Below are 26,483 nucleotides of genomic sequence, written 5' to 3'. Positions count from 1 at the left end.
ACCTCTTTCTGTTCTCTAGTCTAGTGGTGCGATGCTAGCTATCCTCACTGACCTCTTTCTGTTCTCTAGTCTAGTGGTGCGATGCTAGCTATCCTCACTGACCTCTTTCTGTTCTCTAGTCTAGTGGTGCGATGCTAGCTAGCCTCACTGACCTCTTTCTGTTCTGTAGTCTAGTGGCGCGATGCTAACTAGCCTCAGAGACCTCTTTCTGTTCTCTAGTCTAGTGGTGAGATGCTAACTAGCCTCACTGATCTCTTTCTGTTCTCTAGTCTAGTGGCACGATGCTAACTAGCCTCACTGATCTCTTTCTGTTCTCTAGTCTAGTGGCACGATGCTAGCTAGCCTCGGAGACCTCTTTCAGTTCTTTAGTCTAGTGGCACAATGCTAACTAGCCTCACTGACCTCTTTCTGTTCTCTAGTCTAGTGGTGCGATGCTAACTAGCCTCACTGACCTCTTTCTGTTCTCTAGTCTAGTGGTGCGATGCTAGCTATCCTCACTGACCTCTTTCTGGTCTCTAGTCTAGTGGCGCGATGCTAACTAGCCTCACTGACCTCTTTCTGTTCTCTAGTCTAGTGGTGCGATGCTAACTAGCCTCGGAGACCTCTTTCTGTTCTCTAGTCTAGTGGCGCGATGCTAACTAGCCTCGGAGACCTCTTTCTGTTCTCTAGTCTAGTGGTGCGATGCTAACTAGCCTCGGAGACCTCTTTCTGTTCTCTAGTCTAGTGGTGCGATGCTAGCTATCCTCACTGACCTCTTTCTGTTCTCTAGTCTAGTGGTACGATGCTAGCTAGCCTCACTGACCTCTTTCTGTTCTCTAGTCTAGTGGCGCGATGCTAACTAGCCTCAGAGACCTCTTTCTGTTCTCTAGTCTAGTGGCACGATGCTAACTAGCCTCAGAGACCTCTTTCTGTTCTCTAGTCTAGTGGTGCGATGCTACCTATCCTCACTGACCTCTTTTTGTTCTCTAGTCTAGTGGTGCGATGCTAGCTATCCTCACTGACCTCTTTCTGTTCTCTAGTCTAGTGGTGCGATGCTAGCTATCCTCACTGACCTCTTTCTGTTCTCTAGTCTAGTGGTGCGATGCTAGCTATCCTCACTGACCTCTTTCTGTTCTCTAGTCTAGTGGCGCGATGCTAACTAGCCTCACTGACCTCTTTCTGTTCTCTAGTCTAGTGGTGAGATGCTAACTAGCCTCACTGATCTCTTTCTGTTCTCTAGTCTAGTGGCACGATGCTAACTAGCCTCACTGATCTCTTTCTGTTCTCTAGTCTAGTGGCACGATGCTAGCTAGCCTCGGAGACCTCTTTTCAGTTCTTTAGTCTAGTGGCACAATGCTAACTAGCCTCACTGACCTCTTTCTGTTCTCTAGTCTAGTGGCACGATGCTAACTAGCCTCACTGACCTCTTTCTGTTCTCTAGTCTAGTGGTGCGATGCTAGCTATCCTCACTGACCTCTTTCTGTTCTCTAGTCTAGTGGCGCGATGCTAACTAGCCTCACTGACCTCTTTCTGTTCTCTAGTCTAGTGGTGCGATGCTAGCTATCCTCACTGACCTCTTTCTGTTCTCTAGTCTAGTGGTGCGATGCTAGCTATCCTCACTGACCTCTTTCTGTTCTCTAGTCTAGTGGTGCGATGCTAGCTAGCCTCACTGACCTCTTTCTGTTCTCTAGTCTAGTGGCGCGATGCTAACTAGCCTCAGAGACCTCTTTCTGTTCTCTAGTCTAGTGGCGCGATGCTAACTAGCCTCAGAGACCTCTTTCTGTTCTCTAGTCTAGTGGCGCGATGCTAACTAGCCTCACTGACCTCTTTCTGTTCTCTAGTCTAGTGGTGCGATGCTAGCTATCCTCACTGACCTCTTTCTGTTCTCTAGTCTAGTGGCGCGATGCTAACTAGCCTCGGAGACCTCTTTCTGTTCTCTAGTCTAGTGGTGCGATGCTAGCTATCCTCACTGACCTCTTTCTGTTCTCTAGTCTAGTGGTGCGATGCTAGCTATCCTCACTGACCTCTTTCTGTTCTCTAGTCTAGTGGTGCGATGCTAGCTAGCCTCACTGACCTCTTTCTGTTCTCTAGTCTAGTGGCGCGATGCTAACTAGCCTCAGAGACCTCTTTCTGTTCTCTAGTCTAGTGGTGAGATGCTAACTAGCCTCACTGATCTCTTTCTGTTCTCTAGTCTAGTGGCACGATGCTAACTAGCCTCACTGATCTCTTTCTGTTCTCTAGTCTAGTGGCACGATGCTAGCTAGCCTCGGAGACCTCTTTCAGTTCTTTAGTCTAGTGGCACAATGCTAACTAGCCTCACTGACCTCTTTCTGTTCTCTAGTCTAGTGGTGCGATGCTAACTAGCCTCACTGACCTCTTTCTGTTCTCTAGTCTAGTGGTGCGATGCTAGCTATCCTCACTGACCTCTTTCTGTTCTCTAGTCTAGTGGCGCGATGCTAGCTAGCCTCACTGACCTCTTTCTGTTCTCTAGTCTAGTGGTGCGATGCTAACTAGCCTCGGAGACCTCTTTCTGTTCTCTAGTCTAGTGGCGCGATGCTAACTAGCCTCGGAGACCTCTTTCTGTTCTCTAGTCTAGTGGTGCGATGCTAACTAGCCTCGGAGACCTCTTTCTGTTCTCTAGTCTAGTGGTGCGATGCTAACTAGCCTCACTGACCTCTTTCTGTTCTCTAGTCTAGTGGTGCGATGCTAGCTATCCTCACTGACCTCTTTCTGTTCTCTAGTCTAGTGGCGCGATGCTAACTAGCCTCACTGACCTCTTTCTGTTCTCTAGTCTAGTGGTGCGATGCTAGCTATCCTCACTGACCTCTTTCTGTTCTCTAGTCTAGTGGTGCGATGCTAGCTATCCTCACTGACCTCTTTCTGTTCTCTAGTCTAGTGGTGCGATGCTAGCTAGCCTCACTGACCTCTTTCTGTTCTCTAGTCTAGTGGCGCGATGCTAACTAGCCTCAGAGACCTCTTTCTGTTCTCTAGTCTAGTGGCGCGATGCTAACTAGCCTCAGAGACCTCTTTCTGTTCTCTAGTCTAGTGGCGCGATGCTAACTAGCCTCACTGACCTCTTTCTGTTCTCTAGTCTAGTGGTGCGATGCTAGCTATCCTCACTGACCTCTTTCTGTTCTCTAGTCTAGTGGCGCGATGCTAACTAGCCTCGGAGACCTCTTTCTGTTCTCTAGTCTAGTGGTGCGATGCTAGCTATCCTCACTGACCTCTTTCTGTTCTCTAGTCTAGTGGTGCGATGCTAGCTATCCTCACTGACCTCTTTCTGTTCTCTAGTCTAGTGGTGCGATGCTAGCTAGCCTCACTGACCTCTTTCTGTTCTCTAGTCTAGTGGCGCGATGCTAACTAGCCTCAGAGACCTCTCTCTGTTCTCTAGTCTAGTGGTGAGATGCTAACTAGCCTCACTGATCTCTTTCTGTTCTCTAGTCTAGTGGCACGATGCTAACTAGCCTCACTGATCTCTTTCTGTTCTCTAGTCTAGTGGCACGATGCTAGCTAGACCTCTTTCAGTTCCTCAATGAGACCTCTTTCTGTTCTTAGTCTAGTGGCACAATGCTAACTAGCCTCACTGACCTCTTTCTGTTCTCTAGTCTAGTGGTGCGATGCTAGCTATCCTCACTGACCTCTTTCTGGTCTCTAGTCTAGTGGCGCGATGCTAACTAGCCTCACTGACCTCTTTCTGGTCTCTAGTCTAGTGGTGCGATGCTAACTAGCCTCACTGACCTCTTTCTGTTCTCTAGTCTAGTGGTGCGATGCTAACTAGCCTCGGAGACCTCTTTCTGTTCTCTAGTCTAGTGGCGCGATGCTAACTAGCCTCGGAGACCTCTTTCTGTTCTCTAGTCTAGTGGTGCGATGCTAACTAGCCTCGGAGACCTCTTTCTGTTCTCTAGTCTAGTGGTGCGATGCTAGCTATCCTCACTGACCTCTTTCTGTTCTCTAGTCTAGTGGTGCGATGCTAGCTAGCCTCACTGACCTCTTTCTGTTCTCTAGTCTAGTGATGCGATGCTAGCTAGCCTCACTGACCTCTTTCTGTTCTCTAGTCTAGTGGCGCGATGCTAACTAGCCTCAGAGACCTCTTTCTGTTCTCTAGTCTAGTGGCACGATGCTAACTAGCCTCAGAGACATCTTTCTGTTCTCTAGTCTAGTGGTGCGATGCTAGCTATCCTCACTGACCTCTTTTTGTTCTCTAGTCTAGTGGTGCGATGCTAGCTATCCTCACTGACCTCTTTCTGTTCTCTAGTCTAGTGGTGCGATGCTAGCTATCCTCACTGACCTCTTTCTGTTCTCTAGTCTAGTGGTGCGATGCTAGCTATCCTCACTGACCTCTTTCTGTTCTCTAGTCTAGTGGCGCGATGCTAACTAGCCTCACTGACCTCTTTCTGTTCTCTAGTCTAGTGGTGAGATGCTAACTAGCCTCACTGATCTCTTTCTGTTCTCTAGTCTAGTGGCACGATGCTAACTAGCCTCACTGATCTCTTTCTGTTCTCTAGTCTAGTGGCACGATGCTAGCTAGCCTCGGAGACCTCTTTCAGTTCTTTAGTCTAGTGGCACAATGCTAACTAGCCTCACTGACCTCTTTCTGTTCTCTAGTCTAGTGGTGCGATGCTAGCTATCCTCACTGACCTCTTTCTGTTCTCTATTCTAGTGGCGCGATGCTAACTAGCCTCACTGACCTCTTTCTGTTCTCTAGTCTAGTGGTGCGATGCTAGCTATCCTCACTGACCTCTTTCTGTTCTCTAGTCTAGTGGTGCGATGCTAACTAGCCTCAGAGACCTCTTTCTGTTCTCTAGTCTAGTGGCGCGATGCTAACTAGCCTCAGAGACCTCTTTCTGTTCTCTAGTCTAGTGGTGCGATGCTAACTAGCCTCACTGACCTCTTTCTGTTCTCTAGTCTAGTGGTGCGATGCTAACTAGCCTCACTGACCTCTTTCTGTTCTCTAGTCTAGTGGTGCGATGCTAACTAGCCTCACTGACCTCTTTCTGTTCTCTAGTCTAGTGGCGCGATGCTAACTAGCCTCACTGACCTCTTTCTGTTCTCTAGTCTAGTGGCGCTATGCTAACTAGCCTCACTGACCTCTTTCTGTTCTCTAGTCTAGTGGTGAGATGCTAACTAGCCTCACTGATCTCTTTCTGTTCTCTAGTCTAGTGGCACGATGCTAACTAGCCTCACTGATCTCTTTCTGTTCTCTAGTCTAGTGGCACGATGCTAGCTAGCCTCTGAGACCTCTTTTCAGTTCTTTAGTCTAGTGGCACAATGCTAACTAGCCTCACTGACCTCTTTCTGTTCTCTAGTCTAGTGGCGCGATGCTAACTAGCCTCACTGACCTCTTTCTGTTCTCTAGTCTAGTGGTGCGATGCTAGCTATCCTCACTGACCTCTTTCTGTTCTCTAGTCTAGTGGCGCGATGCTAACTAGCCTCACTGACCTCTTTCTGTTCTCTAGTCTAGTGGTGCGATGCTAACTAGCCTCGGAGACCTCTTTCTGTTCTCTAGTCTAGTGGTGCGATGCTAGCTATCCTCACTGACCTCTTTCTGTTCTCTAGTCTAGTGGTGCGATGCTAGCTAGCCTCACTGACCTCTTTCTGTTCTCTAGTCTAGTGGTGCGATGCTAGCTAGCCTCACTGACCTCTTTCTGTTCTCTAGTCTAGTGGTGCGATGCTAACTAGCCTCAGAGACCTCTTTCTGTTCTCTAGTCTAGTGGCGCGATGCTAACTAGCCTCAGAGACCTCTTTCTGTTCTCTAGTCTAGTGGCGCGATGCTAACTAGCCTCAGAGACCTCTTTCTGTTCTCTAGTCTAGTGGCACGATGCTAACTAGCCTCAGAGACCTCTTTCTGTTCTCTAGTCTAGTGGTGCGATGCTAGCTATCCTCACTGACCTCTTTTTGTTCTCTAGTCTAGTGGTGCGATGCTAGCTATCCTCACTGACCTCTTTCTGTTCTCTAGTCTAGTGGTGCGATGCTAGCTATCCTCACTGACCTCTTTCTGTTCTCTAGTCTAGTGGTGCGATGCTAGCTATCCTCACTGACCTCTTTCTGTTCTCTAGTCTAGTGGTGCGATGCTAGCTATCCTCACTGACCTCTTTCTGTTCTCTAGTCTAGTGGTGCGATGCTAGCTATCCTCACTGACCTCTTTCTGTTCTCTAGTCTAGTGGTGCGATGCTAGCTATCCTCACTGACCTCTTTCTGTTCTCTAGTCTAGTGGCGCGATGCTAACTAGCCTCACTGACCTCTTTCTGTTCTCTAGTCTAGTGGTGAGATGCTAACTAGCCTCACTGATCTCTTTCAGTTCTTTAGTCTAGTGGCACAATGCTAACTAGCCTCACTGACCTCTTTCTGTTCTCTAGTCTAGTGGTGCGATGCTAACTAGCCTCGGAGACCTCTTTCTGTTCTCTAGTCTAGTGGTGCGATGCTAGCTATCCTCACTGACCTCTTTCTGTTCTCTAGTCTAGTGGTGCGATGCTAGCTATCCTCACTGACCTCTTTCTGTTCTCTAGTCTAGTGGCGCGATGCTAACTAGCCTCAGAGACCTCTTTCAGTTCTCTAGTCTAGTGGCACGATGCTAACTAGCCTCAGAGACCTCTTTCTGTTCTCTAGTCTAGTGGCGCGATGCTAACTAGCCTCAGAGACCTCTTTCTGTTCTCTAGTCTAGTGGCGATGCTAACTAGCCTCAGAGACCTCTTTCTGTTCTCTAGTCTAGTGGTGCGATGCTAACTAGCCTCACTGACCTCTTTCTGTTCTCTAGTCTAGTGGTGCGATGCTAACTAGCCTCACTGACCTCTTTCTGTTCTCTAGTCTAGTGGCGCGATGCTAACTATCCTCACTGACCTCTTTCTGTTCTCTAGTCTAGTGGCGCTATGCTAACTAGCCTCACTGACCTCTTTCTGTTCTCTAGTCTAGTGGTGAGATGCTAACTAGCCTCACTGATCTCTTTCTGTTCTCTAGTCTAGTGGCACGATGCTAACTAGCCTCACTGATCTCTTTCTGTTCTCTAGTCTAGTGGCACGATGCTAGCTAGCCTCGGAGACCTCTTTCAGTTCTTTAGTCTAGTGGCACAATGCTAACTAGCCTCACTGACCTCTTTCTGTTCTCTAGTCTAGTGGTGCGATGCTAACTAGCCTCACTGACCTCTTTCTGTTCTCTAGTCTAGTGGTGCGATGCTAGCTAGCCTCGGAGACCTCTTTCAGTTCTTTAGTCTAGTGGCACAATGCTAGCTAGCCTCACTGACCTCTTTCTGTTCTCTAGTCTAGTGGCGCGATGCTAACTAGCCTCAGAGACCTCTTTCTGTTCTCTAGTCTAGTGGCGCGATGCTAACTAGCCTCAGAGACCTCTTTCTGTTCTCTAGTCTAGTGGCACGATGCTAACTAGCCTCAGAGACCTCTTTCTGTTCTCTAGTCTAGTGGTGCGATGCTAGCTATCCTCACTGACCTCTTTTTGTTCTCTAGTCTAGTGGTGCGATGCTAGCTATCCTCACTGACCTCTTTCTGTTCTGTAGTCTAGTGGTGCGATGCTAGCTATCCTCACTGACCTCTTTCTGTTCTCTAGTCTAGTGGTGCGATGCTAGCTATCCTCACTGACCTCTTTCTGTTCTCTAGTCTAGTGGCGCGATGCTAACTAGCCTCACTGACCTCTTTCTGTTCTCTAGTCTAGTGGTGAGATGCTAACTAGCCTCACTGATCTCTTTCTGTTCTCTAGTCTAGTGGCACGATGCTAACTAGCCTCACTGATCTCTTTCTGTTCTCTAGTCTAGTGGCACAATGCTAGCTAGCCTCACTGACCTCTTTCTGTTCTCTAGTCTAGTGGTGCGATGCTAACTAGCCTCACTGACCTCTTTCTGTTCTCTAGTCTAGTGGTGCGATGCTAGCTATCCTCACTGACCTCTTTCTGTTCTCTAGTCTAGTGGTGCGATGCTAACTAGCCTCACTGACCTCTTTCTGTTCTCTAGTCTAGTGGTGCGATGCTAGCTAGCCTCACTGACCTCTTTCTGTTCTCTAGTCTAGTGGTGCGATGCTAACTAGCCTCAGAGACCTCTTTCTGTTCTCTAGTCTAGTGGCGCGATGCTAGCTAGCCTCAGAGACCTCTTTCTGTTCTCTAGTCTAGTGGTGCGATGCTAACTAGCCTCACTGACCTCTTTCTGTTCTCTAGTCTAGTGGTGCGATGCTAACTAGCCTCACTGACCTCTTTCTGTTCTCTAGTCTAGTGGTGCGATGCTAACTAGCCTCACTGACCTCTTTCTGTTCTCTAGTCTAGTGGGCGATGCTAACTAGCCTCACTGACCTCTTTCTGTTCTCTAGTCTAGTGGCGCTATGCTAACTAGCCTCACTGACCTCTTTCTGTTCTCTAGTCTAGTGGTGAGATGCTAACTAGCCTCACTGATCTCTTTCTGTTCTCTAGTCTAGTGGCACGATGCTAACTAGCCTCACTGACCTCTTTCTGTTCTCTAGTCTAGTGGCACGATGCTAGCTAGCCTCTGAGACCTCTTTCAGTTCTTTAGTCTAGTGGCACAATGCTAACTAGCCTCACTGACCTCTTTCTGTTCTCTAGTCTAGTGGCGCGATGCTAACTAGCCTCACTGACCTCTTTCTGTTCTCTAGTCTAGTGGTGCGATGCTAGCTATCCTCACTGACCTCTTTCTGTTCTCTAGTCTAGTGGCGCGATGCTAACTAGCCTCACTGACCTCTTTCTGTTCTCTAGTCTAGTGGTGCGATGCTAACTAGCCTCGGAGACCTCTTTCTGTTCTCTAGTCTAGTGGTGCGATGCTAGCTATCCTCACTGACCTCTTTCTGTTCTCTAGTCTAGTGGTGCGATGCTAGCTAGCCTCACTGACCTCTTTCTGTTCTCTAGTCTAGTGGTGCGATGCTAGCTAGCCTCACTGACCTCTTTCTGTTCTCTAGTCTAGTGGTGCGATGCTAACTAGCCTCAGAGACCTCTTTCTGTTCTCTAGTCTAGTGGCGCGATGCTAACTAGCCTCAGAGACCTCTTTCTGTTCTCTAGTCTAGTGGTGCGATGCTAACTAGCCTCACTGACCTCTTTCTGTTCTCTAGTCTAGTGGTGCGATGCTAACTAGCCTCACTGACCTCTTTCTGTTCTCTAGTCTAGTGGCGCGATGCTAACTATCCTCACTGACCTCTTTCTGTTCTCTAGTCTAGTGGCGCTATGCTAACTAGCCTCACTGACCTCTTTCTGTTCTCTAGTCTAGTGGTGAGATGCTAACTAGCCTCACTGATCTCTTTCTGTTCTCTAGTCTAGTGGCACGATGCTAACTAGCCTCACTGATCTCTTTCTGTTCTCTAGTCTAGTGGCACGATGCTAGCTAGCCTCGGAGACCTCTTTCTGTTCTTTAGTCTAGTGGCACAATGCTAACTAGCCTCACTGACCTCTTTCTGTTCTCTAGTCTAGTGGTGCGATGCTAGCTATCCTCACTGATCTCTTTCTGTTCTCTAGTCTAGTGGCACGATGCTAGCTAGCCTCGGAGACCTCTTTCAGTTCTTTAGTCTAGTGGCACAATGCTAGCTAGCCTCACTGACCTCTTTCTGTTCTCTAGTCTAGTGGCGCGATGCTAACTAGCCTCAGAGACCTCTTTCTGTTCTCTAGTCTAGTGGCGCGATGCTAACTAGCCTCAGAGACCTCTTTCTGTTCTCTAGTCTAGTGGCACGATGCTAACTAGCCTCAGAGACCTCTTTCTGTTCTCTAGTCTAGTGGTGCGATGCTAGCTATCCTCACTGACCTCTTTTTGTTCTCTAGTCTAGTGGTGCGATGCTAGCTATCCTCACTGACCTCTTTCTGTTCTGTAGTCTAGTGGTGCGATGCTAGCTATCCTCACTGACCTCTTTCTGTTCTCTAGTCTAGTGGTGCGATGCTAGCTATCCTCACTGACCTCTTTCTGTTCTCTAGTCTAGTGGCGCGATGCTAACTAGCCTCACTGACCTCTTTCTGTTCTCTAGTCTAGTGGTGAGATGCTAACTAGCCTCACTGATCTCTTTCTGTTCTCTAGTCTAGTGGCACGATGCTAACTAGCCTCACTGATCTCTTTCTGTTCTCTAGTCTAGTGGCACAATGCTAACTAGCCTCACTGACCTCTTTCTGTTCTCTAGTCTAGTGGTGCGATGCTAACTAGCCTCGGAGACCTCTTTCTGTTCTCTAGTCTAGTGGTGCGATGCTAGCTATCCTCACTGACCTCTTTCTGTTCTCTAGTCTAGTGGTGCGATGCTAACTAGCCTCACTGACCTCTTTCTGTTCTCTAGTCTAGTGGTGCGATGCTAGCTATCCTCACTGACCTCTTTCTGTTCTCTAGTCTAGTGGTGCGATGCTAACTAGCCTCAGAGACCTCTTTCTGTTCTCTAGTCTAGTGGCGCGATGCTAACTAGCCTCAGAGACCTCTTTCTGTTCTCTAGTCTAGTGGTGCGATGCTAACTAGCCTCACTGACCTCTTTCTGTTCTCTAGTCTAGTGGTGCGATGCTAACTAGCCTCACTGACCTCTTTCTGTTCTCTAGTCTAGTGGTGCGATGCTAACTAGCCTCACTGACCTCTTTCTGTTCTCTAGTCTAGTGGCGCGATGCTAACTAGCCTCACTGACCTCTTTCTGTTCTCTAGTCTAGTGGCGCTATGCTAACTAGCCTCACTGACCTCTTTCTGTTCTCTAGTCTAGTGGTGAGATGCTAACTAGCCTCACTGATCTCTTTCTGTTCTCTAGTCTAGTGGCACGATGCTAACTAGCCTCACTGATCTCTTTCTGTTCTCTAGTCTAGTGGCACGATGCTAGCTAGCCTCTGAGACCTCTTTCAGTTCTTTAGTCTAGTGGCACAATGCTAACTAGCCTCACTGACCTCTTTCTGTTCTCTAGTCTAGTGGCGCGATGCTAACTAGCCTCACTGACCTCTTTCTGTTCTCTAGTCTAGTGGTGCGATGCTAGCTATCCTCACTGACCTCTTTCTGTTCTCTAGTCTAGTGGCGCGATGCTAACTAGCCTCACTGACCTCTTTCTGTTCTCTAGTCTAGTGGTGCGATGCTAACTAGCCTCGGAGACCTCTTTCTGTTCTCTAGTCTAGTGGTGCGATGCTAGCTATCCTCACTGACCTCTTTCTGTTCTCTAGTCTAGTGGTGCGATGCTAGCTAGCCTCACTGACCTCTTTCTGTTCTCTAGTCTAGTGGTGCGATGCTAGCTAGCCTCACTGACCTCTTTCTGTTCTCTAGTCTAGTGGTGCGATGCTAACTAGCCTCAGAGACCTCTTTCTGTTCTCTAGTCTAGTGGCGCGATGCTAACTAGCCTCAGAGACCTCTTTCTGTTCTCTAGTCTAGTGGCGCGATGCTAACTAGCCTCAGAGACCTCTTTCTGTTCTCTAGTCTAGTGGCACGATGCTAACTAGCCTCAGAGACCTCTTTCTGTTCTCTAGTCTAGTGGTGCGATGCTAGCTATCCTCACTGACCTCTTTTTGTTCTCTAGTCTAGTGGTGCGATGCTAGCTATCCTCACTGACCTCTTTCTGTTCTCTAGTCTAGTGGTGCGATGCTAGCTATCCTCACTGACCTCTTTCTGTTCTCTAGTCTAGTGGTGCGATGCTAGCTATCCTCACTGACCTCTTTCTGTTCTCTAGTCTAGTGGCGCGATGCTAACTAGCCTCACTGACCTCTTTCTGTTCTCTAGTCTAGTGGTGCGATGCTAGCTATCCTCACTGACCTCTTTCTGTTCTCTAGTCTAGTGGTGCGATGCTAGCTATCCTCACTGACCTCTTTCTGTTCTCTAGTCTAGTGGCGCGATGCTAACTAGCCTCACTGACCTCTTTCTGTTCTCTAGTCTAGTGGTGAGATGCTAACTAGCCTCACTGATCTCTTTCAGTTCTTTAGTCTAGTGGCACAATGCTAACTAGCCTCACTGACCTCTTTCTGTTCTCTAGTCTAGTGGTGCGATGCTAACTAGCCTCGGAGACCTCTTTCTGTTCTCTAGTCTAGTGGTGCGATGCTAGCTAGCCTCACTGACCTCTTTCTGTTCTCTAGTCTAGTGGTGCGATGCTAGCTAGCCTCACTGACCTCTTTCTGTTCTCTAGTCTAGTGGTGCGATGCTAACTAGCCTCAGAGACCTCTTTCTGTTCTCTAGTCTAGTGGCGCGATGCTAACTAGCCTCAGAGACCTCTTTCTGTTCTCTAGTCTAGTGGCGCGATGCTAACTAGCCTCAGAGACCTCTTTCTGTTCTCTAGTCTAGTGGCACGATGCTAACTAGCCTCAGAGACCTCTTTCTGTTCTCTAGTCTAGTGGTGCGATGCTAGCTATCCTCACTGACCTCTTTTTGTTCTCTAGTCTAGTGGTGCGATGCTAGCTATCCTCACTGACCTCTTTCTGTTCTCTAGTCTAGTGGTGCGATGCTAGCTATCCTCACTGACCTCTTTCTGTTCTCTAGTCTAGTGGTGCGATGCTAGCTATCCTCACTGACCTCTTTCTGTTCTCTAGTCTAGTGGTGCGATGCTAGCTATCCTCACTGACCTCTTTCTGTTCTCTAGTCTAGTGGTGCGATGCTAGCTATCCTCACTGACCTCTTTCTGTTCTCTAGTCTAGTGGTGCGATGCTAGCTATCCTCACTGACCTCTTTCTGTTCTCTAGTCTAGTGGCGCGATGCTAACTAGCCTCACTGACCTCTTTCTGTTCTCTAGTCTAGTGGTGAGATGCTAACTAGCCTCACTGATCTCTTTCAGTTCTTTAGTCTAGTGGCACAATGCTAACTAGCCTCACTGACCTCTTTCTGTTCTCTAGTCTAGTGGTGCGATGCTAACTAGCCTCGGAGACCTCTTTCTGTTCTCTAGTCTAGTGGTGCGATGCTAGCTATCCTCACTGACCTCTTTCTGTTCTCTAGTCTAGTGGTGCGATGCTAGCTATCCTCACTGACCTCTTTCTGTTCTCTAGTCTAGTGGCGCGATGCTAACTAGCCTCAGAGACCTCTTTCAGTTCTCTAGTCTAGTGGCACGATGCTAACTAGCCTCAGAGACCTCTTTCTGTTCTCTAGTCTAGTGGCGCGATGCTAACTAGCCTCAGAGACCTCTTTCTGTTCTCTAGTCTAGTGGCGCGATGCTAACTAGCCTCAGAGACCTCTTTCTGTTCTCTAGTCTAGTGCCGCGATGCTAACTAGCCTCAGAGACCTCTTTCTGTTCTCTAGTCTAGTGGTGCGATGCTAACTAGCCTCACTGACCTCTTTCTGTTCTCTAGTCTAGTGGTGCGATGCTAACTAGCCTCACTGACCTCTTTCTGTTCTCTAGTCTAGTGGCGCGATGCTAACTATCCTCACTGACCTCTTTCTGTTCTCTAGTCTAGTGGCGCTATGCTAACTAGCCTCACTGACCTCTTTCTGTTCTCTAGTCTAGTGGTGAGATGCTAACTAGCCTCACTGATCTCTTTCTGTTCTCTAGTCTAGTGGCACGATGCTAACTAGCCTCACTGATCTCTTTCTGTTCTCTAGTCTAGTGGCACGATGCTAGCTAGCCTCGGAGACCTCTTTCAGTTCTTTAGTCTAGTGGCACAATGCTAACTAGCCTCACTGACCTCTTTCTGTTCTCTAGTCTAGTGGTGCGATGCTAACTAGCCTCACTGACCTCTTTCTGTTCTCTAGTCTAGTGGTGCGATGCTAACTAGCCTCGGAGACCTCTTTCTGTTCTCTAGTCTAGTGGTGCGATGCTAGCTATCCTCACTGATCTCTTTCTGTTCTCTAGTCTAGTGGCACGATGCTAGCTAGCCTCGGAGACCTCTTTCAGTTCTTTAGTCTAGTGGCACAATGCTAACTAGCCTCACTGACCTCTTTCTGTTCTCTAGTCTAGTGGTGCGATGCTAGCTAGCCTCACTGACCTCTTTCTGTTCTCTAGTCTAGTGGTGCGATGCTAGCTAGCCTCACTGACCTCTTTCTGTTCTCTAGTCTAGTGGTGCGATGCTAACTAGCCTCAGAGACCTCTTTCTGTTCTCTAGTCTAGTGGCGCGATGCTAACTAGCCTCAGAGACCTCTTTCTGTTCTCTAGTCTAGTGGCACGATGCTAACTAGCCTCAGAGACCTCTTTCTGTTCTCTAGTCTAGTGGTGCGATGCTAGCTATCCTCACTGACCTCTTTTTGTTCTCTAGTCTAGTGGTGCGATGCTAGCTATCCTCACTGACCTCTTTCTGTTCTGTAGTCTAGTGGTGCGATGCTAGCTATCCTCACTGACCTCTTTCTGTTCTCTAGTCTAGTGGTGCGATGCTAGCTATCCTCACTGACCTCTTTCTGTTCTCTAGTCTAGTGGCGCGATGCTAACTAGCCTCACTGACCTCTTTCTGTTCTCTAGTCTAGTGGTGAGATGCTAACTAGCCTCACTGATCTCTTTCTGTTCTCTAGTCTAGTGGCACGATGCTAACTAGCCTCACTGATCTCTTTCTGTTCTCTAGTCTAGTGGCACAATGCTAACTAGCCTCACTGACCTCTTTCTGTTCTCTAGTCTAGTGGTGCGATGCTAACTAGCCTCGGAGACCTCTTTCTGTTCTCTAGTCTAGTGGTGCGATGCTAGCTATCCTCACTGACCTCTTTCTGTTCTCTAGTCTAGTGGTGCGATGCTAGCTATCCTCACTGACCTCTTTCTGTTCTCTAGTCTAGTGGTGCGATGCTAGCTAGCCTCACTGACCTCTTTCTGTTCTCTAGTCTAGTGGTGCGATGCTAACTAGCCTCAGAGACCTCTTTCTGTTCTCTAGTCTAGTGGTGCGATGCTAGCTAGCCTCACTGACCTCTTTCTGTTCTCTAGTCTAGTGGTGCGATGCTAACTAGCCTCAGAGACCTCTTTCTGTTCTCTAGTCTAGTGGCGCGATGCTAACTAGCCTCAGAGACCTCTTTCTGTTCTCTAGTCTAGTGGCGCGATGCTAACTAGCCTCAGAGACCTCTTTCTGTTCTCTAGTCTAGTGGCGCGATGCTAACTAGCCTCAGAGACCTCTTTCTGTTCTCTAGTCTAGTGGCACGATACTAACTAGCCTCAGAGACCTCTTTCTGTTCTCTAGTCTAGTGGCGCGATGCTAACTAGCCTCAGAGACCTCTTTCTGTTCTCTAGTCTAGTGGCGCGATGCTAACTAGCCTCACTGACCTCTTTCTGTTCTCTAGTCTAGTGGTGCGATGCTAACTAGCCCCACTGACCTCTTTCTGTTCTCTAGTCTAGTGGTGCGATGCTAACTAGCCTCACTGACCTCTTTCTGTTCTCTAGTCTAGTGGTGAGATGCTAACTAGCCTCACTGATCTCTTTCTGTTCTCTAGTCTAGTGGCACGATGCTAACTAGCCTCACTGATCTCTTTCTGTTCTCTAGTCTAGTGGCACGATGCTAGCTAGCCTCGGAGACCTCTTTCAGTTCTTTAGTCTAGTGACACAATGCTAACTAGCCTCACTGACCTCTTTCTGTTCTCTAGTCTAGTGGTGCGATGCTAACTAGCCTCACTGACCTCTTTCTGTTCTCTAGTCTAGTGGTGCGATGCTAGCTATCCTCACTGACCTCTTTCTGTTCTCTAGTCTAGTGGCGCGATGCTAACTAGCCTCACTGACCTCTTTCTGTTCTCTAGTCTAGTGGTGCGATGCTAGCTAGCCTCACTGACCTCTTTCTGTCCTCTAGTCTAGTGGTGCGATGCTAGCTAGCCTCACTGACCTCTTTCTGTTCTCTAGTCTAGTGGTGCGATGCTAGCTATCCTCACTGACCTCTTTTTGTTCTCTAGTCTAGTGGTGCGATGCTAGCTATCCTCACTGACCTCTTTCTGTTCTCTAGTCTAGTGGTGCGATGCTAGCTATCCTCACTGACCTCTTTCTGTTCTCTAGTCTAGTGGTGCGATGCTAGCTATCCTCACTGACCTCTTTCTGTTCTCTAGTCTAGTGGTGCGATGCTAGCTATCCTCACTGACCTCTTTCTGTTCTCTAGTCTAATGGTGCGATGCTAGCTATCCTCACTGACCTCTTTCTGTTCTCTAGTCTAGTGGTGCGATGCTAGCTATCCTCACTGACCTCTTTCTGTTCTCTAGTCTAGTGGCACGATGCTAGCGGATGTTACTGACACTATTGACGTTACTGGACGTATCTGATGTTACTGACGTATCTGATGTTACTGATGTTACTGACGTATCTGATGTTACTGATGTTACTGACGTATCTGATGTTACTGATGTTACTGATGTTACTGATGTTACTGACGTATCTGATGTTACTGACGTTACTGATGTTTCTGCGAAGAACAGACATTTGTTTGTCTTCTCCTGTCATTACTCGACATGTCAATCATGACTGTCTCTGTTTGATGACTAGACCAGGAGTTAACCTGAACAGGGAAACCTCTGGGCCCTGTACATGACTAGACCAGGAGTTAACCTGAACAGGGAAACCTCTGGGCCCTGTACATGACTAGACCAGGAGTTAACCTGGACAGGGAAACCTCTGGGCCCTCTACATGACTAGACCAGGAGTTAACCTGGACAGGGAAACCTCTAGGCCCTGTACATGACTAGACCAGGAAAACCTCTGGGCCCTGTCCATGACTAGACCAGGAGTTAACCTGGACAGGGAAACCTCTGGGCCCTGTACATGACTAGACCAGGAGTTAACCTGGACAGGGAAACCTCTGGCCCCTGTACATGACTAGACCAGGAGTTAACATGGACAGGGAAACCTCTGGGCCCTGTACATGACTAGACCAGGAGTTAACCTGGACAGGGAAACCTCTGGGCCCTGTACATGACTAGACCAGGAAAACCTCTGGGCCCTGTCCATGACTAGACCAGGAAAACCTCTGGGCCCTGTACATGACTAGACCAGGAGTTCTGGGCCCTGTAGTTCTAGTTTATAACTGGGCCCTGTAGTTGTTCCTGGTCAGGTGGTCATGGTGTGTTTGACTCTATTTCCCAGGATGCACTGAGGCAGAGGCTGAAGGTCCTGACCAATGAGAAGGCAGCGCTGCAGGGTCAGCTGTTAGACTGCAGACTGAGGATCGAACAGGAGGGGAAGGTCTATTTGTATATGTTTCTCTCTCTGTTTCTCTCTCTGTTTCTCTCTCTGTTTCTCTCTCTGTTTCTCTCTCTCTGTTTCTCTCTCTGTTTCTCTCTCTCTGTTTCTCTCTCTCTCTGTTTCTCTCTCTCTGTTTCTCTCTCTCTCTGTTTCTCTCTCTCTCTGTTTCTCTCTCTCTGTTTCTCTCTCTCTCTGTTTCTCTCTCTCTCTGTTTCTCTCTCTCTGTTTCTCTCTCTTTCTGTTTCTCTCTCTGTGTTTCTCTCTCTTTGTTTCTCTCTTTCTCTCTCTGTTTTTCTCTCTCTTTCTCTCTCTGTTTCTCCCTCTCACTCTCTCTCTCACGCTCTCTCTCGTCGGACTGATTATCCATTTGTTTATTTGTTTATTGTTTTGTCCGATCAAATTACGGTGTGTCACGTTTATGAGAATAAGGCTAAAATCGGCCAGTATTATCACCTACTAATCTATAATCCCTATCTGTTTTTCATCAATATAGCCACACAGCACACTGACCATCCCATATGACATCTGTTTTTCATCAATATAGCCACACAGCACACTGACCATCCCATATGACATCTGTTTTTCATCAATATAGCCACACAGCACACTGACCATCCCATATGACGTCTGTTTTTCATCAATATAGCCACACAGCACACTGACCATTCATATTACATCTGTTTTTCATCAATATAGCCACACAGCACACTGACCATCCCATATGACATCTGTTTTTCATCAATATAGCCACACAGCACACTGACCATCCCATATGACATCTGTTTTTCATCAATATAGCCACACAGCACACTGACCATCCCATATGACATCTGTTTCTCATCAATATAGCCACACAGCACACTGACCATCCCATGTGAAATCTCTCCCATACCATCAGTTCATCTGATTAGTCTGACCCTTACCATACACTCATAAAATAAAAGAAGTGCGCTTGCAATACTCTGACTTACTCATTCTTTCATTTCTCACTTTCTCTCTTTTAATTCCCAGGCCTTTTATAAAGCCAACGCAGTGAGGCGTGTGTATCTGTCAGAAATAGCTACGGTAAGCATTGTCTTCTCACATCGGTCCTTCCTCCTATAAGGCAGAACTTCTGGCAAAGACCAGAGAACCACACACACACACACACACACACACACACACACACACACACACACACACAGTTCTATTGACTGACTGCCACTATGAAATATAGCAGCTATATAGAGAGAGAACATTGTGCAGTTGGAGAGGTGGTGTGTGTGTGTGTGTGTTCTCAGCCCTACTTTCTCATTCACCCTCTAGAGTTCCCTCTCCAATGATGCAGTGCTGTTGGTCTCCCTCCCTCCCTCCCTCCCAAACACACACACACTCATATATATATATACACACACACACTCATACAGTGCCGTTGGTCTCCCTCCCTCTCTGTCACAAACACACACACACACACACACAAACACAGAGAGAGGAGAGGAGAGAGGAAAGAACTGAGTCAAGGACTTTCAGCCTTGTTTTCTTTCAGACACACACACACACACACACACACACACACACACACACACACACACACACGGAGAGAGGAAAGAACTGAGTCAAGGACTTTCAGCCTTGTTTTCTTTCAGACACACACACACACACACACACACACACACACACACACACACACACACACACGCACACGCACTCACCCAGACATGTACTCATGTACAGGTATTCAAATCTATTCAAATTATAAGGAAGCTACATCAATGTCTGTGTGATAGAAAATCTATTTTGCTGTGTCACAGTTGTCATCAACCCTGGATGTCACCAGGCGTCAATACCAGGTCCAGCCACAGAGGGAGAGGGTGCCAGAGAGCCAGCAGTACCCTGTCCAGCCACACAGGGCACCAGAGAGCCATATGAGGAAGTGAGTTCGTGCAGCCTCGAACCACAGATCTAGGATCAGTTTTACTAGCCCATCCAATCCTAAAAGTCACCATGATATGGGGGTGGAATTATATCTGATCGTGGACCAGTAGTTATTTAAGGACATTTCTGACTCAATACAAACATGTCTACTCATCTGTGCTCTCTCTCACTCTCATAACTACATTCTGTAGTAGGGGCCCCATATTATATAACTACATTCTGTTGTATGGGCCGCATATTATATAACTACATTCTGTAGTAGGGGCCCCATATTACATTCTGTTGTAGGGGCCCCATATTATATAACTACATTCTGTAGTAGGGGCCCCATATTATATAACTACATTCTGTAGTAGGGGCCCCATATTATATAACTACATTCTGTAGTAGGGGCCCCATATTATATAACTACATTCTGTAGTAGGGGCCCCATATTATATAACTACATTCTGTAGTAGGGGCCCCATATTATATAACTACATTCTGTTGTAGGGGCCCCATATTGTATAACTACATTCTGTAGTAGGGGCCCCATATTATATAACTACATTCTGTAGTAGGGGCCCCATATTATATAACTACATTCTGTAGTAGGGGCCCCATATTATATAACTACATTCTGTAGTAGGGGCCCCATATTATATAACTACATTCTGTTGTAGGGGCCCCATATTATATAACTACATTCTGTAGTAGGGGCCCCATATTATATAATTACATTCTGTTGTAGGGGCCCCATATTATATAATTACATTCTGTAGTAGGGGCCCCATATTATATAACTACATTCTGTAGTAGGGGCCCCATATTATATAACTACATTCTGTTGTAGGGGCCCCATATTATATAACTACATTCTGTAGTAGGGGCCCCATATTATATAATTACATTCTGTAGTAGGGGCCCCATATTATATAACTACATTCTGTCAGTGTCTGTCAAATGAAGGTCTGCTGGTGGATTATTAAACACACACACACACACACATTTCAACTACACAGACTAGGAGATATCATTGGGTTTGTGACTGTGATGGGTTGTGAATGACTTTGAACTTCACTTTACATGTTTTGAGTTGACAGCTCAGAAGAATTCCATCAAGGCAGCTAGCTTGAGTTGTCAAAGTCAGAATATGTTATGAAATCAACTTCTCAATGCCAGTTATTTTGTTATGTAAGGTAGTACTTTTATCATAAAATTGTTTTTTAAAATCCTCTGATATCATCTTTATAATGTATCAAATCTGAAAATGATTAAGATTTTGATGTTTCATTTGTATGTTTGTTTATTCATAAAATATATCCATCCATCCATATGTTCTCTCTCTCTCTCTCTCTCTCTCTCTCTCTCTGTCTCTCTGTCTCTCTGTCTGTCTGTGTGACAGGGGGAAGCAGACCAGTAAGCAGTCAGGAAGAGGAGGAGGAGGAAGAAGAAGAGAGGGAGGAAGTGAGGGAGGAAGAGACAGAGGAAGTGAGGAAGGAAGAGGAGGAGGAAAAGAGGGAGGAAGAGGAGTCAGGAAGGCTGAGTTGGGGAGCAGGTTACCCATGCTGAAACACTGAGTCACCTCTCATATATATATATATATATATATATATATATATATATATATATATATATATACACAACAGTGCTGGTTTGATTTGTGTAATAAAATTGTCTCACTGGTAATGTGGTGTGTATTTATACCCTAATGTTCTTTTGTGAGATCTGTGGGGACGACAGGATTGAATTGAAGAACAAAGGAGAGTTGTAGCATGGAGGAGTGGGAAGGAGAAGGGAGGATAAGAGAGGAAAGAATGGAAGGAAATAGGAAGAGGAGAGGAGAAGGGATGAGGAGGGGATAGAGGAGAGGAGAAGGGATGAGGAGGGGGGAGAGGAGAAGGGATGAGGAGGGGATAGAGAAGAGGAGAAGGGATGAGGAGGGGATAGAGGAGAGAAGGGATGAGGAGGGGATAGAGGAGAGGAGAAGGGATGAGGAGGGGATAGAGGAGAAGGGATGAGGAGGGGATAGAGGAGAGGAGAAGGGATGAAGAGGGGATAGAGGAGAGGAAAACGGATGAGGAGGGGATAGAGGAGAGGCGACGGGATGAGTAGGGGATAGAGGAGAGGGGACGGGATGAGGAGGGGATAGAGGAGAGGAGAAAAGATGAGGAGGGGATAGAGGGGAAAGGATGAGGAGGGGATAGAGGAGAGGAGAAGGGATGAGGAGAGGCAAACGGATGATGAGGAGATGGGACGGGATGAGGAGAGGGGATGGGATGAGGAGGGGAAAACGAATGAGGAGGGCATAGAGGGGAAGGGATGAGGAGGGATCAGAATTGAATAGTCCTGCTGTAGGGTTTTGGGCCTTATTTACATATTTCCCAGGGTACTTTTCGGCTTGAATTTTCTCGTTACCAGTATACCCATGACTGTTTCCTAGTGATAGAGAAATGGTTGTCACATTCATTCATTTTCAGTCCTGTGACCTGAACCAAGTGAGTGAACATGATGCCATTGAACTTTAATTATTTAAGATAAATCAATACATATTTCATAGGGCCATCTTTTGAGAGTTTTACCCTAATGCAGTGGCAGGAAACGTCTGGTTTACAGGCCACAGCAGGCCTGTAAACCACATTATGCTGGCTTGCTAAGTGTTGTGTATCCCTCCAGCCAGAGTGGGTATATCCAACATTTAGAGAAAAACATTTACCCGCAACCTGCATTCAGAATGACTGCCTGGGTTGTGAAGACTAAGACATGAGACTAACTTAAACATCTAAACTGAAACAAACACTTCATTAGCGCGTGCAATAAGTCCAAGTAAAATATTAGAATTAGTAAAAATATATATATATTTATGATTTTCATATTTGTGTAGTATGAGATGAATTAATCAATCAATGTGCATGCCAAAACACAGATATTGAAACAAACCATTACAAAAAGAGCATGCTGGGAAATATGATAATGATTGGTGGTTATTAACACGAATAGTGGGGTTATTTTAGTGGTAATTTAACTCTACAGTGTTAAATTAACTCTCGAATCAACACTGGAAATGTTACACTGAAAAATCAACACTAGTTAATTAACACTGACCAATTTGCTGTGTGCTCTGAAAGGAACACAGCTGTAGGCTTCCATACATTTAAACAACCCCCTCCCACACACACACACACACTTAACTCAAAGGTTCTTTATCGGAAAAGAGTTTCCCAAGAAACCTTAAGAGCTGAGGAAGAACCAGTTAAGAACATTAATTTCTTTCAGTGTACTACCTCCTACACACACACACACACACACACACACTGCGTATACCACCTCCTACAGCCTCTTGCATTACATAAACAATACTGGATCATCGTCACAAACATTTGAATATTTGATTATCTAAACCAAACAGCCAAATGTCCAACTCAAACTACGACATCATATTATAACTGTAAGCATTCTCAGCTGCTATATCTCTGCAAAATACAGAGTTGTTGCTGTTCCTTATTTTCCGAAGGTACTGTCCAACTGTCTATAATAGTTACTGTAGACAGCCCAGCCCAATGTCCAACTGTCTATAATAGTTACTGTAGACAGCCCAGCCCAATGTCCAGCTGTCTATAATAGTTACTGTAGACAGCCCAATGTCCAACTGTCTATAATAGTTACTGTAGACAGCCCAATGTCCAACTGTCTATAATAGTTACTGTAGACAGCCCAATGTCCAACTGTCTACAATAGTTACTACAGACAGCCCAATGTCCAGCTGTCTATAATAGTTACTACAGACAGCCCAATGTCCAACTGTCTACAATAGTTACTACAGACAGCCCAATGTCCAGCTGTCTATAATAGTTACTGTAGACAGCCCAATGTCCAGCTGTCTATAATAGTTACTACAGACAGCCCAATGTCCAGCTGTCTACAATAGTTACTGTAGACAGCCCAATGTCCAGCTGTCTACAATAGTTACTGTAGACAGCCCAATGTCCAGCTGTCTATAATAGTTACTGTAGACAGCCCAATGTCCAGCTGTCTATAATAGTTACTGTAGACAGCCCAATGTCCAACTGTCTACAATAGTTACTGTAGACAGCCCAATGTCCAACTGTCTATAATAGTTACTGTAGACAGCCCAATGTCCAACTGTCTATAATAGTTACTGTAGACAGCCCAATGTCCAACTGTCTACAATAGTTACTGTAGACAGCCCAGCCCAATGTCCAACTGTCTACAATAGTTACTGTAGACAGCCCAATGTCCAGCTGTCTATAATAGTTACTGTAGACAGCCCAATGTCCAACTGTCTATAATAGTTACTGTAGACAGCCCAATGTCCAACTGTCTATAATAGTTACTGTAGACAGCCCAATGTCCAACTGTCTATAATAGTTACTGTAGACAGCCCAATGTCCAACTGTTTATAATAGTTACTGTAGACAGCCCAATGCCCAACTGTCTATAATAGTTACTGTAGACAGCCCAATGTCCAACTGTCTATAATAGTTACTGTAGACAGCTCAATGTCCAACTGTCTATAATAGTTACTGTAGACGGCCCAGCCCAATTTCCAACTGTCTATAATAGTTACTGTAGACAGCCCAATGTCAAACTGTCTACAATAGTTACTGTAGACAGCCCAGCCCAATGTCCAACTGTCTATAATAGTTACTACAGACAGCCCAATGTCCAACTGTCTATAATAGTTACTGTAGACCACCCAATGTCCAAGTGTCTACAATAGTTACTGTAGACAGCCCAGCCCAATGTCCAACTGTCTATAATAGTTACTGTAGACAGCCCAATGTCCAACTGTCTATAATAGTTACTGTAGACAGCCCAGCCCAATGTCCAACTGTCTACAATAGTTACTGTAGACAGCCCAGCCCAATGTCCAACTGTCTATAATAGTTACTGTAGACAGCCCAGCCCAATGTCCAGCTGTCTACAATAGTTACTGTAGACAGCCCAATGTCCAACTGTCTATAATAGTTACTGTAGACAGCCCAATGTCCAACTGTCTATAATAGTTACTGTAGACAGCCCAGCCCAATATCCAGCTCTGTCTACAATAGTTACTACAGACAGTCCAATGTCCAACTGTCTATAATAGTTACTACAGATAGCCCAATGTCCAACTGTCTACAATAGTTACTGTAGACAGCCCAATGTCCAGCTGTCTATAATAGTTACTGTAGACAGCCCAATGTCCAACTGTCTATAATAGTTACTGTAGACAGCCCAATGTCCAACTGTCTATAATAGTTACTGTAGACAGTCCAATGTCCAACTGTCTATAATAGTTACTACAGACAGCCCAATGTCCAACTGTCTACAATAGTTACTGTAGACAGCCCAATGTCCAACTGTCTATAATAGTTACTGTAGACAGCCCAATGTCCAGCTGTCTATAATAGTTACTGTAGACAGCCCAATGTCCAACTGTCTATAATAGTTACTGTAGACAGCTCAATGTCCAACTGTCTATAATAGTTACTGTAGACAGCCCAGCCCAATGTCCAACTGCCTATAATAGTTACTGTAGACAGCCCAATGTCCAACTGTCTATAATAGTTACTACAGACAGCCCAATGTCCAACTGTCTATAATAGTTACTGTAGACAGCCCAGCACAATGTCCAACTGTCTATAATAGTTACTGTAGACAGCCCAATGTCCAACTGTCTATAATAGTTACTGTAGACAGCCCAGCCCAATGTCCAACTGTCTATAATAGTTACTGTAGACAGCCCAGCCCAATGTCCAACTGTCTATAATAGTTACTGTAGACAGTCCAATGTCCAACTGTCTACAATAGTTACTACAGACAGCCCAATGTCCAACTGTCTATAATAGTTACTGTAGACAGCCCAATGTCCAGCTGTCTATAATAGTTACTGTAGACAGCCCAATGTCCAACTGTCTACAATAGTTACTGTAGACAGCCCAATGTCCAACTGTCTACAATAGTTACTGTAGACAGCCCAATGTCCAACTGTCTATAATAGTTACTGTAGACAGCCCAATGTCCAACTGTCTATAATAGATACTGTAGACAGCCCAATGTCCAACTGTCTACAATAGTTACTGTAGACAGCCCAATGTCCAACTGTCTATAATAGTTACTGTAGACAGCCCAATGTCCAACTGTCTACAATAGTTACTGTAGACAGCCCAATGTCCAACTGTCTATAATAGTTACTGTAGACAGCCCAGCCCAATGTCCAACTGTCTATAATAGTTACTGTAGACAGCCCAGCCCAATGTCCAACTGTCTATAATAGTTACTGTAGACAGCCCAATGTCCAACTGTCTACAATAGTTACTACAGACAGCCCAATGTCCAACTGTCTATAATAGTTACTGTAGACAGCCCAATGTCCAGCTGTCTACAATAGTTACTGTAGACAGCCCAATGTCCAACTGTCTACAATAGTTACTACAGACAGCCCAATGTCCAGCTGTCTATAATAGTTACTGTAGACAGCCCAGCCCAATGTCTAACTGTCTATAATAGTTACTGTAGACAGCCCAGCCCAATGTCCAGCTGTCTACAATAGTTACTGTAGACAGCCCAATGTCCAACTGTCTACAATAGTTACTACAGACAGCCCAATGTCCAACTGTCTATAATAGTTACTGTAGACAGCCCAATGTCCAGCTGTCTATAATAGTTACTGTAGACAGCCCAATGTCCAGCTGTCTACAATAGTTACTGTAGACAGCCCAGCCCAATGTCCAACTGTCTATAATAGTTACTGTAGACAGCCCAGCCCAATGTCCAACTGTCTATAATAGTTACTGTAGACAGCCCAATGTCCAACTGTCTACAATAGTTACTACAGACAGCCCAATGTCCAACTGTCTATAATAGTTACTGTAGACAGCCCAATGTCCAGCTGTCTATAATAGTTACTGTAGACAGCCCAATGTCCAGCTGTCTACAATAGTTACTGTAGACAGCCCAATGTCCAACTGTCTACAATAGTTACTACAGACAGCCCAATGTCCAGCTGTCTATAATAGTTACTGTAGACAGCCCAGCCCAATGTCTAACTGTCTATAATAGTTACTGTAGACAGCCCAGCCCAATGTCCAGCTGTCTACAATAGTTACTGTAGACCACCCAATGTCCAACTGTCTATAATAGTTACTGTAGACAGCCCAGCCCAATGTCCAACTGTCTATAATAGTTACTGTAGACAGCCCAATGTCCAACTGTCTATAATAGTTACTGTAGACAGCCCAATGCCCAAATAATAGTCCATGTCCAACTGTCTATAATAGTTACTGTAGACAGCCCAATGTCCAACTGTCTATAATAGTTACTGTAGACAGCAATGTCCAACTGCCCAATGTCCAAGCTGTCTATAATAGTTACTGTAGACAGCCCAATGTCCAACTGTCTATAATAGTTACTGTAGACAGCCCAATGTCCAACTGTCTATAATAGTTACTGTAGACAGCCCAGCCCAATATCCAGCTCTGTCTATAATAGTTACTACAGACAGCCCAATGTCCAACTGTCTATAATAGTTACTACAGCCCAGCCCAATGTCCAACTGTCTATAATAGTTACTGTAGACAGCCCAATGTCCAGCTGTCTATAATAGTTACTGTAGACAGCCCAATGTCC

General features: G+C 46.0%; 1 protein-coding gene across 2 annotated transcripts in view; it reads left to right on the top strand.

Moving 5' to 3' along the window:
• The window catches only part of ccdc169 (coiled-coil domain containing 169), a 37,618-nt gene extending 17,149 nt beyond the window's left edge, over positions 1–20,469 (top strand). The window contains exons 5-8 of one of the 2 annotated variants that reach the window (XM_065004947.1): positions 16,860–16,958; positions 17,970–18,023; positions 18,749–18,870; positions 20,257–20,469. In XM_065004947.1, coding sequence (XP_064861019.1) covers positions 16,860–16,958; positions 17,970–18,023; positions 18,749–18,870; positions 20,257–20,431 — 450 coding nt within the window. In that variant the 3' untranslated portion in view covers positions 20,432–20,469. The remainder of the gene's footprint in view (positions 1–16,859; positions 16,959–17,969; positions 18,024–18,748; positions 18,871–20,256) is intronic. The other variant, XM_065004946.1, reaches the window with a different exon arrangement.
• The last annotated feature ends 6,014 nt before the right edge of the window (positions 20,470–26,483 follow it).

The sequence above is a fragment of the Oncorhynchus nerka genome, linkage group LG19, assembly GCF_034236695.1.
Source record: "Oncorhynchus nerka isolate Pitt River linkage group LG19, Oner_Uvic_2.0, whole genome shotgun sequence".
NCBI lineage: Eukaryota > Metazoa > Chordata > Actinopteri > Salmoniformes > Salmonidae > Oncorhynchus > Oncorhynchus nerka.
The sequence above is the reverse complement of the archived record's forward strand: the minus strand, read 5'-3'. Positions and strand labels throughout refer to the sequence as shown.